General features: G+C 35.5%; 1 protein-coding gene across 1 annotated transcript; it reads right to left on the bottom strand.

Moving 5' to 3' along the window:
* Positions 1 to 2812: 2812 nt before the first annotated feature.
* Positions 2813 to 3781, bottom strand: LOC148836419 (olfactory receptor 6N1-like). Its single transcript, XM_088912727.1, has one exon. The coding sequence runs from the start codon at positions 3779 to 3781 to the stop codon at positions 2813 to 2815; it is 969 nt and encodes a 322-aa protein (XP_088768853.1).
* Positions 3782 to 13047: the final 9266 nt, after the last annotated feature.

Below are 13047 nucleotides of genomic sequence, written 5' to 3'. Positions count from 1 at the left end.
CAACCAGTTGATATCAATTTAATTCCTAAGAGTGATGTACTAGTTTTGAGTATCTAGTGTAGAAGTTGTAACCAAGTTCATTTACGAAACGGTCTAAATGAATGATATACTGAATGTATGTCCTCTTGGTATTGGTAACTGATTGAATATATGTCTTTGGTATTCTGCTAACTCTCACAATAAGATCTGTTATGTTTATATGCACATTTTATGTATTAATAAATGTATTCTCGTGTATTAGTACCCATGTGTGTGCGTTGTTTGAATTATCCCGCAAAGTTGGATTCTAAGACCATGAAAAAGAATCATTTTGTGACTTACTGCTACAATTAAGAATTGTCCCAGTAAATGCACAACCCCTACCTTACTGGTGCCTCGTGAGAGGATACTACACCTGTTAGTACTGTAAGATCTTTTGTGTCTGACAAATGTTAGCGATTGCAGGATTCACGTGACAAGCAAAGTTGATAAATTGTCAATTATAGGTTAATTTACTGTAAGTTGAAATCAAAAGAATATATATATAGTTCAGTATATACACATATCAGGCCAAAGTCCAGACCTACATTGAACAAAATATGCTTTTAAACACCCACTTTGAATTTAGAGCCTTGAACTACCGATTATGCAAAACAATGAACTTTTTGGATGACCCCAAAAACCTATTCACATCTGTCTGGCAAAAAAATCCAGATACTGCTTGGATAAACTGCTGCCACTGTTAACAAGGAGGTTCTTCCTGGGAAAATTTCAGTCAGCATGAAGCTTCAGCACGATCTTCCACTTTTGCTCCAGTAATATCTCTACAGATGGACACTAAGACAACAGAAAAGCATTGGACACTGACCAAAACCAACAAATCCAGATAGTTGTCTCTTTTGTCTTATTGAGCAGGAATTAGAAATCCATAAACAAGCTGGTTATTGGATGCGCTATACTATATTTCAGTGTTCACATTACAGACCTTGAGAATTGACTTGTCCTAAACACCTAAACACAGTTTTTAATAACATTTAAATCATGATAGTACAAATGTAATTACTAGGCTTTGAGTATTTAAATTTTGAATAGGTATTTGAAACTGATTAACCTTCAAGGCAATTTATAACATGTTACATTAAAATCAGTATTTTAACCCTTATATATTTGCATCTTTGTCTTAACATGCGTCTGTCTTTGTAGACCTCAAGTGAAGATCAGCTTCACTTAGTATCTAGGCAGATTGTTTAATATGTACTGTTACTTTGGCTGGTTTAATTTGAATTTATTTGTGTTAATAAAATCACATGTTGCTTACTTTGAATCCGTGTGCAGAGACTGCCTGTTGTCCTGTCAATGTTAGGACCATGGACTGGGATCTGTGTCATGTTTTGTAGTAGACCCTATGTGATGCGGTAAGAGCTGGAGAAAATAGGAGGTGTGGTAAAAGGAAACAGAGGGGTTTAATAGTGCACAAAATAATAGTGACAGTCCATGAGACATTGAACGGGGAAGACAAAGAATGGCATCCAAATCCAAACAGGTCCAAAGGCAGGTCAGGGTACAGTCCGGGAGTCCAGCTGCAAGTAATCCATCCTGGGGCGCAACAAGGTTAAAATCCCCGGAGGGGGAAAACACAAACAGACAAAACACGGAGGTCCAAGGGTGATGGGGCGAAATCCTTCAGACCCTGGGCTCAGGAAGCGGGAGGTGTCGGGGATGAGGCCTATACCCTCAGGAGATGGACGTAGGGTTTCCTGGTACTAGGCAGGCCTCGCAACATCCTTACCCTAATGATGAGCCCCGAGGACTAGAGGAGCTAGTCTTTAAATAATACACCTAAGAAGGTACACCTGGGGAGCTTAATCACAGGAACAATAACGGGAGTAGTGGAGTGCCCTCTAGGGAGGGATGTCGGGCGTGACAGTTGATTTATTCCTTACAGCTAATAAAACACTAACACATTTACTGTAACAATATCTAAATGTGCCAGTAAATTCACAATAATGGACACTTAGAGACAAAAATACAGCAAAAGAAAAGGACATACACAGAACATGCAATATGATGTATTTATATTTTTAGAAAGCTTTTTATGTTCCTCATAGAAGATTTCTTTTACAGTAGGCATTCAAGTAATGCATGTCATTGGATTGAGAGCTATTTAATGGACAGGAGGTAAAGGTAAGGGGTGAAAATAATGCTCACACTGTGGTGATGTACAGTAAATAGTGGAATAGAACACATATCTTTATTAAGCTGCTCTACCTATTTTATATCACTTATCTAAATTCCAACATAGTTAATAAAGTAAAAAGGATTGCAGATTATATCAAAATAGGAGCATTAGCAAACATTTTAGAGACAGAAAAGAAAAGTAACAACAGATTTAGATACAATTCAAGACTGGGCAAACTTATATATAATTATGCTAAAAATTGACTTAACTTTAAAGTACAGAGAATTTAATCAGATTGATTCAATACATTAACTGCATTCATAACTTTTCAATTCATTTTTTACATTCTACCAATATTCACTCTTTTGCAAAGTCCACAATGGCAATACGAGCTGACAATGTCCAAAAGTGCTTAGTGCCAGATTAACTTACACAGAAATGACCAACAGGTTATTAACTACCAGTAATTAAAAACTAATAAAAAAACACAGCACATCATCAAGCAATTTTTATTAAAATATACAGAGCTAAAACACATTAATTCCTCAGTAATACCAAAGCTATCATAAGAAATTCAATTCAGTCCCTGTAACTGTGCATTTTGCCCTGTGTTTCTTTTTCAGAGTGTATCATATTAAAATATCTTCAACTGTTTTATTTACTTGGGTAGACAGTGTTCTTTATACTGCGGTGAGCCTGTAGTCTGAAGTATCTGTAAGCTGCTGCCTTGATTTTTTCATTTCTTAAGCTGTAAATGATGGGGTTGAGCAAAGGGGTGAGGAAATAGTACACTGCACCAATGAAGATGCGTCCTTCTGGGGGGATACTTTCCACTCTCAACCCAATATACACCACAGCACCAGACACGTAGTACAGGAAGACCACTGTCATGTGTGAAGAGCACATTGAGAAGGCCTTCTTACGGCTCTCCACTGTTTTCATTTTTGTCACTGACCTCACAATTCTGCAGTATGTCCATAAGACATAGAGAAAGGGGACATAGATTACAATCATGGCAACTATCAAGGTATAAGTAACTTGATCTGTAACATCACCACAGGCCAATGACATCACAGTGGGGTAGTCACAGACAATGTGCAAGACATAATTTGATCCACAGAATGGCAATGTGCTTGCCAATACTACTGTCAAAAGAGGTGCAAGGAAGCCCAGCACCCAGACTATGGCTGCCATTGTAATACAGACATTGGTGCTCATGATGGTGTTGTAATGCAGTGGTTTCACTACAGCAACATATCTGTCATAAGCCATGGCTGCAACAAGGAACTCTTCAACAGCAGCAAATGAGATAAAAAAATACATCTGTGCAAAACAGCCTGAGAAGGAAATACTGCTGTCATGTCCCAGCAGAACTTCTAATAACTTGGGTATGATGGTCGTGGTCAGAAAAATGTCTGAAAGGGACAAGTTCCACAGCAGAATGTACATGGGAGAGTGGAGCCGGTGGTCTAGGCTGACCAACAGCACGATAAGGAGATTGTCCAGAAAGGTGGCCAGGAAGAGGATGAGGAAGACAATGAAGAGTGCATTGTAGTGCTCCTGCAGGCTTGGCACTCCCACAATGATGAACTCAGAGTGCAGGGTGACATTGGAGCTGTTCATGACTCAGAATTCCAGAGACTCTGACAGGAAACAGGGGTGCCTGGGAGTTAATGCATATTTGTGTTACTATCTTTTTGATTTCATAGAAGGATATGAAATAATAAAACGTTTACAGAAAATAATAAACAATTTACAGAAAACTTTTAATTTTTAGTATTGCCTGCTGAAGATTTTATTTTTATGAATCATCATAGTGTATAATACAGTAGTATTATACTGTATAATAAATACAACCATCCATTTTCTTACAGTGTCAGAGGGAAGCCAGAGCCTATCCCTGCAAGCAAACGGCAGAAGGTAGGGTACACATCCACCCACCACAGGGCACACCACAGAAATAAAAAACACGCACATCACACCAGAGCCAATTTTCTCAAAGGCAACGAATCTACCAGTATTTCTTTGGTCTATGAGACCAATATTGTTAACATAGGAAAAATCTACAATCTCCAAACAGATAGCTAACATGGTCTAAAATTGAATCCAGGGCCATAGTGCTGTGAGGCAGCAAGTTTATATACTGTCCTGCATAAAACGTTATACATTTTTTTCCTTTTCTAAGAATATGTAGTAAGAACACCACTTGCTGTTATTGTAAAAAAGATGTACTGATTTTATACCGCTTGATACTTATATTAATATGGAATAATGTAACTGAGCAGCTAAAATATCACAAGTGGACATTTTGGAAACATTTTAACATTTTTTTTAACTTTTATTGGCCTTATAGTGGTAATGGGCAATGTACTATAATGTAGCACACTGCACCCAGGAGGTTCAAAGCCCGATCAGAGAATTGCTTTCGGTTTGTTTCTTACATAGACGAATACATAAAAATAGTCCACTATTATAGCTTGTTGTTGGCTCTGGGGTGAGTGTGTGTATCAGGGTGAATTATTTTATGTGATGGTTTTGTGATTAAGAATTTCTTTGTGGAATTCTTTAAGTTAAACAAAGAAGAAGAAGGTTAATTTTTACAATTGCCACTAACAGGAGAATAGCTATCAATATGTTGAAACCATACCATGACAGTGAAGACATGTTACACCTTTAAGTGAGCCAGTGATTGTTGTTTACTATGTGGTGACAATGTTGTGTGGCTGTGTGGAAATGATTTTGTAAACTGAAGAGTTATAGAGGAGACACCTTGTGTATTCCCTCTTTTTATATTTAAAAAAAAATGTTCCAATTTAAATGCAATATGGAATATATTATAAATAATATTAATAATGAATTACCATGGAATGGATGTGCTGTAAACTGAAGAGTTACAGAGAATACACATTGAGTCTTGTCTTTTCAGCTTGGAATTTAACCCTTAGAGCGATCCTTTTGGCTATATTTGCTACATAGCTGGGTGTGTAAAAATAGATTGGATTAATAAATGGATTCAGAAAAATGTTTCACACATACTTTGAAAACATACAGTATCATACTGTACATACAGTATATTTATACAGTATACGATCACACTGCCGTTCATTGCCATGCGCACTACTGTTTCACTATACTGTATATGTGGATCTGACTTCAAGTGAGACCAGGGCGGAGTCACTGAGGCATGCCATCCAAGTTTCATAATTATACAAAATAAATCAAAGATTTGGAACAAGCCCCCAGATATGCTACTGTAGTTACTGGCAAGGTGAAAGTGGGAAGGTGATTTTTAAAATATTTTTTAAAGAAAATCAAAAATAAGAAACAACAGCACGTCCCTGCCTAACTTAGACATTGCATGACTTTAAAAGCTTAAACTTTAACACAAATCCAAAACCTTTAAAACAGAAACTGTTAACTCTACTTCACACATGCATGTCAAGATCACTGCATGCTTTAGTTAAACTTTTTAAAATTCAATTTGTTATATTATTATTATTGCTGTTGTTGTTAATAATAATAATTATTATATTATTTATTATAAAACCACTAACATCCACACAGGTGCTGCTCCTTTTCATAGCCTCTCAGTAATTTAAAACGCGGTGAACCCTGCCACAGGCACCGCTTTGAATTTTTAACACCTTTATCACCTCTGTCCAGGAGGGTGGGGTCCCCAGTACCCCGCTATGAGAACATGAATGTTTTCCATTACCATCCCCCAACAAAACTGTCTGTTCTACATAATAAACACAGCAGGGTGTAACACTACTAGCCTTTGTGACAAATGTTTGTTAAAGAAGTATGGATCTGCGTTACATAAAGTGGCTGCAATGGAATACATAAAAGTTAATTCAAGGATGAAAAGAAAAGACTCAATGTGTCTCCTCTATAACTCTTCACCTTACAGAACATCCAAGGTCATTCATTATTAATATTATTTATAATATCTTCCGTATCACATTAAAATTGGAACAAGTTTTTAACAAGTGTAAATTCACCAGTCTATGTATTTCTAGCCGCTTTATCCAAGACTGATAACAGCCTCACCTACACTATTTGGTTAAATTTTTAAAGATTTTGACAGACTACAGAAGGCTTCGACATTGCTACTTAAAAAATGTGACATAATGCGTGGTGAAAGAGCTATTGAGCACAGAACATCTTTCCGCCTGTGAAAAATTTTGCATATGTAGTTTATTCTTATCTGTGTGAAAACAGGAAATACAGAGGGAGGTTCACAAATTAAAGAGAGGTCTGGAACACCCTGTCTCAAAAACAGGCATTTTAATAAGAAATAGAGGGTTGTGAAAACAGTGACAAATGACCCTGAACAAAATATAAGTTCAAAATACAAGCAGTTTGAAATTATTAGTTGTTATTAATAATTCATTTAACTTTGAACACGGGTTATATTTAGAAATACCAAAAAATTCAATATAGTGTCCATAATATTTACTATTGTAGTTTTGTTAAAATAAATATTTATTTGTTAATGGAAAACTCATAGCCTAAACAGGATTCAAACCCCTGCTTCCAGAATGCAAATCACACACCAAAGCCATTATGCCACTCGGCAGCTTAAGCTATAGCTGAAAAGGGCAGGCAAAATGTTTCCAAGTAATCACGAGTGAATGGGTCCAATTGATGCAGATGTATACAAAAAAAGTAGACTATGGCATGGTATATGTAGATCCTTAAATTAATATTTTTATTTAGCGGATTATAAAAAGTAAGAAGTGTTTTACGGCGATAACGAGCACAAGTATTCGTAGAAAAGGTTAAAACATTATAGATTTTTATAAAGTATATAAACTTAATATAGTCAGAATGAGCACGTCAAAACATTTCCAAAATAACCAAAGCAAGTGACCGATTGAAAGACTTTGATGCATAAAATGTTTATGAAGAAAGTGGAATACTGTTGTGTGTTTTTTATTTAAACTACCACTACCAGCTATATACAGTTTGATAATATATTTACGTATATTCCTAAATTAATATAGTTTATGATGTTCAGAGATGTTATGCTCTTCTTATTTTTAAGCTCAGCTACCAAAAGTTCTGCAATTTCCCTCACGGGATCAATAAAGTATCTATCTATCTTTAGTTGAAAAAGTCCATATTAATATTCCATATTAAGCAGATTTAAACAGGCACAGTAAAGAGATTAAATGAAGCAATTATTTCACTCACAACTAATGCACCACAAGTGCCTCCTGTCAGTAATTTTTGCCAGCCAATCATGTAATGAGGTAGGCTGTAGATCATTTCCCGCTGTACGGGGTTTTACTGCACATTTTGTATGGCTACATCTGTAAATTAGTAGTATAAAGGCAGTTTGCTTAGGGGATAGTAGGTTTCTGACAATCAATTCTGCATGCTGCATCAAACAATAAATTGTGATGGTGTGAAGATTTTATTTTAATGTCCAAGGTCAACATTACATGTAATATAAGCATCATAGTAATGTGCATACAGTATGCATGAAGCAGTATTAATGTGCTCTTATATTCTATAGGATTCCATAAGAACTTGCTTAAAATTAAAGCATTATGAAAAATAAATACATTTTATAGTGTATTTACAATTTATATAAATATATATTGTAATATATAGATATGCATTTTAAATATATTTGTTTTCAATTTTGGAAAAGTGAGAAAAATATAATTAAATATTTAGAATATTCCCCAAGCATAATTATTTTTTTCTTATGAGATTTGTGAGTCTTCTAAATCTAAATTTCTAAATTTAAAAATAAAGAATGATAATGAACAGAATTACTTTACAAAGTGTATGCACACCTGATGAAATACGTAATTAATATATTCTTTTGAAAAATAAAAAGAAAGCCTTTCATAAAAAGCTGATAGTTTAACTTTTATACTGTATGCAGTTCAGTGAGTCACATACCTGGAGCCTCAGTCTGTTCACAGTGCTCATTCAGCACAAGACACACCTGCTGGACAAGAAAGTCTTCCTCTTATCTCAGCTGCTTTTATGGGTAGATCTTCACAGTGACCCCAGAGTCTGCTGACTGCAGAGCTGCACCTGTAGCTTTTATTAATCCAGAGAGACAAAAAGTGATTGCTTGAGAAACTGGCCCAAAGGTGATACAAGGGGACATACAGTACATCTTTTACATATGCCTACTTTTTATAGATATACAGCAACAGATTAGTAGAATTCAATATTCTATTCATAAATAAGCTTGACATAATTTCTAAAAAAAAATGAACTCACTGCACTTGGTCACATATTATTTTAGGAACTGCAGGAGACAAACCAAAGTGTTTGTGACTTTCACAAGTTCAATAAAAATTTGTCTAAGGTGTGACTGAGGCTACCTGGCTGACCAGCCTGGATAGACAGATAGAACACATGTTAATCTCTAGTAGTAAAGACATGTTTTTTTTTTCGCAGCATGCATGTTAATGATAACACATTTAGACATTTACAACTATAGTTAATAAAAAGGCTGTATTGGACCATCCATACATGTTGCTTGCTGAGATTTCAGCTCCCCTGCAGAACTGTGTGAGGTTAGAAGATAGATAGATGTTAATAAATGTTGTGTGTGAGTTTGTCCTTTTCCACTTCTGAATGTGTGTTTACAGCTATATCATATTGCACTTACACATTTAAATATGTTTTATTGAAAAAGTATAACACATGTAAGCTATTTTTACTACTAGATATTCATTAATCAACTAATCAGACATACCCATTTACACATTCAATGGAACAAACACATTTTCACATATTAACTGCACTTTCTTGCAGTATTTTCTCATTCTAAAAATATAAAGTGATAATTTTTCAAAGTAAAAAATTGTAGTAACTTTTTAGAACATGAAAATATTAATCAGATGTAGGTTATAAAATTATGACTTATCTGAAACCTAGAATATTAGTAGTGAATATTTTCTACACCACAGAGAGAATATAATATCATACCAGCACGTTTTGATTGTCCATGCTGTCAAGTGCTTTCTCGTATGCACAGAACTCTTCCATTGTGGTCAGCCTCCTGACGTGGAATTGGGAGTCCACCGGTTCTGTGGACCTACCCAAACGCCTCAATTCTTCCCTCATCTCTATCAGGAGGCCCAATACCCGCTTCTGAAACTCTGAAATAATTAACATTTTATATCAGCATTTAAAAGGAATTAGGTTAGGATTTTCTTACATTATTGTCACATTAACATCACTGTAGTGTTGCTAATGTGCTACATGCAATTTATAATCTTAAAAATTAAAAATTCCCACATCTGTAGTTCATTTTAACTGTACTTCCTTCTGAAAGAGGATATCTCTCTCTCTTCTCTTGTGGTCTGGACATGGTCTTCTGCCTGGGAGACTCTGAAAAGAATTCAGTTATGGAAAACATTTACTTTATCACACAACTTAGTATTTCAATTTAGTCATTTAGTTTGTCATTGAACTAGGATTCTATAAACAATGTCAATTAAACTCCATTGGTGTATTTATTAAAAACATTATTAAGTAAAAAACATTTACTTTATCACACAACTTAGTATTTCAATTTAGTCATTTAGTTTGTCATTGAACTAGGATTCTATAAACAATGTCAATTAAACTCCATTGGTGTATTTATTAAAAACATAGCTTCAATTTTGAATATGTTTGTGTCGTTTGTAGCATTGTGGTAAAACACAACATATTTTTATATTGTATACGAGCCTACACATAATTAAAATACATTCTGTGTAAAACTATAATATACAGATGCAGCCATTCAAAATGGGTGGGGTATTTCGCGGCATACCCCGGTGGGCGTGTCGTGGTATCATGCAGTATCACGCGGTTAATCGCGTCATTTGACGTCATGCCGGAAAGTATCCGGCATCACCTTGTAAAACCGCCAGGGGGAGCTTAACCTCTCATGTACAGCATTTGAGCTTTTAAATTTGAACTGTGTATTACAGCATGTTAATCATCAGTCATTAAAATGTTGGTATATTTTATTAAAACAAGATTGCTCAGTTGGACAAAAGTACACAACCTACCTTTATCAGAAATATTTATGCATCAAAGCCTTTACCGAAGATATTACTAATAGTATTAATAATGAATGACTTTGGACAACCTGTATACTCAAAGTATGATTTCTTTAGCACATTTGTACAAGCACTTGGAATCTGTCCAAGCCTTACTTTGTCAGGCATTTTGTTTTACTTCAACGGGCATAAAAAACTCCCTTGCTTTTAACAGGGCGTTTCATAATTTCTAACTACGAAAATGATTTAAAATGCGACACTTATCATTCAACTAGAGCTCAAAATATCACAAGGATCCTCAAGAGCACAGCAAAGACTGTATTAAAAGATACTTGTATGAGATACATGAGAATCCAGGCTTTTTTATCAATGGTTTCTTTTTCGTATACCAGATATTATGGAACCACTTCAGAAGGGTGTCAGCCAGTCAGATTCCAGGAATCGGTACTTTAAAGGAAAAATACACACCGGTATTCCATTTCTCCCTAAACATTTTAAGCATCGAAGTATTTAACTAACATGTGAAATAGCGTGTGAAAAAGTGGTAGTTTTAAGCTTTTCTGCTAATATAATATGGAATCGCGTATCTAAAGAATTTAATAACGATATAATTATATTCGTGTACTGCGACAGTGCTTTGTAGGGCTGTTTCGCCTCTCTCTTCATGCGACTTCCCTTGTAGCCCACTGGTCTACGTGCCCGATTACCAACTCATGGGTTGTGTGTTCAAATCCAGCTGGTGCTGGACTTTTCTTTTAACAAACATTTCTTCGAAAAAATAGAATAGCAATATTATGGACAATCAATTGACTTTTATATTTCAAAATATCACAACATGATCGATTCTAAGTCATTTTTGATAACAATGAATAGTCACCTTCTTCCCTTCTGACAACGGTCCCTGCTTCTGCTTCCTGCTTCTATTGTGTGTGTGTGTAATAGAGTAAATTTTTATAGAGAAATGGAGGCTGGACAGTATGCGTTACAATATAAACATTTATATTGATTTAAATCGTGTTTTGATTTAAATCGCAAATGCGTGTTTAATTATATGTGTTTTTTTAATCATAATCAGACTAATGCAACATAAATTGATACAGTATCTTTGTCTTCTAAGTATCTTAATAAACTTTCAGCATAGCTTTCTACCCGTTTAGATTTATTTTTCTTGGGATTTTGGGATCAAACGTGGAAGGATTAGATTGTAATCGTTTTTATTTTTCAAATACGTTTTAGAAAAGTGTAATCTATACCTGCCCAGACTGTACGCCTTCCTAAACCCCGCCTTTCACTCCTGTCCTGCTCTTCCCCGCGCACCCCAGCCGGGCGCTCTTCGGCCTCAGCCCGGGACGAATGTATATTTTGATATTTACACCCGGCGCGGCACCGAGGGAGCGTCTGCATTTATAACTTAGTCAAGCAATATGAAGCATCTCCTTTTACTTTTAAGTCCCTTAAATACATTGAGCACAGCTTTCTCACCACTTAAGATTACTTACTTTATACCATCCTTACACAAAGCAGAAACTTTCCAATGACATACAGTACAAGTGGAAAGATTACAGATTTTAATCGTCTTTAATTTTGTTACGTTATACGTTTTAGGAACGTTTCATCTAAACAAACACCACAAAACTGTTCTCGATTGTATTTCTGAATGTTATGTTACACCTACAGTAGTTCACTGCTTTAAATACATCGAATTAAGAAAGTTAGGTGTAGCACTTTAGATCTTTTTTTCTGAACCAGGGAAAATCTGATCATGTTTCTCTATAACAATAATAAAAAACTTTATTTTACATATCACCTTTAAAAGTGGCATCTCAAAGCAATACAGTAGATGGAAAAACAGTTAAAAGGGACCAAAGTAAATACCAGACAAACGCAAACGCGTTTTTAATAAAATGCTTTTATTCATTCAGCAGAGAGTGAGAGGGACATCCAGCAGAGAGAGACACACACACACTTATCCAGTCTCTCGAAATAAAGTTATTTTTCAAGCAATGCAACAAACGTCGGGCAATGTGTTTTTTTTAATCCAACATTGACAGCCACATCTTAAATCTTGTCAGTCAGCTCTTTTTTCTCTATTTGAATTGTGGCCTACACATCGCACGACTTTAAAAGCTAGAAAGACAGGCTTCGATTCACATTAGCTGGCGAGCCTTGTTAACAAAAAAAAAAAACAATACACAGGGAGGGGGAGGTCAAGCGAGAGAGAGAGTTTTTTACCCTCTGTCAAAAAACACAACCCGGGGCAGAGACTCTGGGGGGATCATTGCGTGGTACAGAGCGGAGCTCAGTCAATTCTTATGGAAGGTGTTTTCTTTCTTCTTTTTTTCAGCATGGAATAAACCTGTTACTTGATTCATATGGATGCCCGGTTACGTTATACGTTTTAGGAACATTTCATCTAAACAAACACCACAAAACTATTCTCGATTGTATTTCTGAATGTTATGTTACACCTACAGTAGTTCACTGCTTTAAATACATCGAATTAAGACACCCAAATTAATAATGTAACATGCCACTGTTTGTGCATGAACAAAGTTATACTGAGATTTCCTTAGATACGCGATTAAAAAAAAAAAATTTGAATCCCCGGCGGAACACATTCCATAAGAATCAGCGCTTTTACAGTATATATCGCCTTTAAAGTTGGCTTCTCAAAACGCTTTACAGGATAAAAACAACAAGAACAGCAACAACAACAATATTGTATTTCATTGCACTTTGAAAACCAAGTAATAACTTAACTATATGTACAAACGTTTCATATGTCGCTGTTGTGAATGCCTGTGGAGTGTATCTTATTTGCCTTACGTCCTGGTTATCTCGCTCGCCCTCCCCCCCTCTCTCCCT

This window comes from Atractosteus spatula, chromosome 4 (genome assembly GCF_055471065.1).
Source record: "Atractosteus spatula isolate fAtrSpa1 chromosome 4, fAtrSpa1.hap1, whole genome shotgun sequence".
Classification (NCBI taxonomy): Eukaryota; Metazoa; Chordata; class Actinopteri; order Semionotiformes; family Lepisosteidae; genus Atractosteus; species Atractosteus spatula.
The sequence above is the reverse complement of the archived record's forward strand: the minus strand, read 5'-3'. Positions and strand labels throughout refer to the sequence as shown.

What these genes read in the sequence shown, in the direction of transcription:
- LOC148836419 (XM_088912727.1), bottom strand. Translation starts at nt 3,781, where the DNA reads ATGAACAGCTCCAATGTCACCCTGCACTCTGAGTTCATCATTGTGGGA.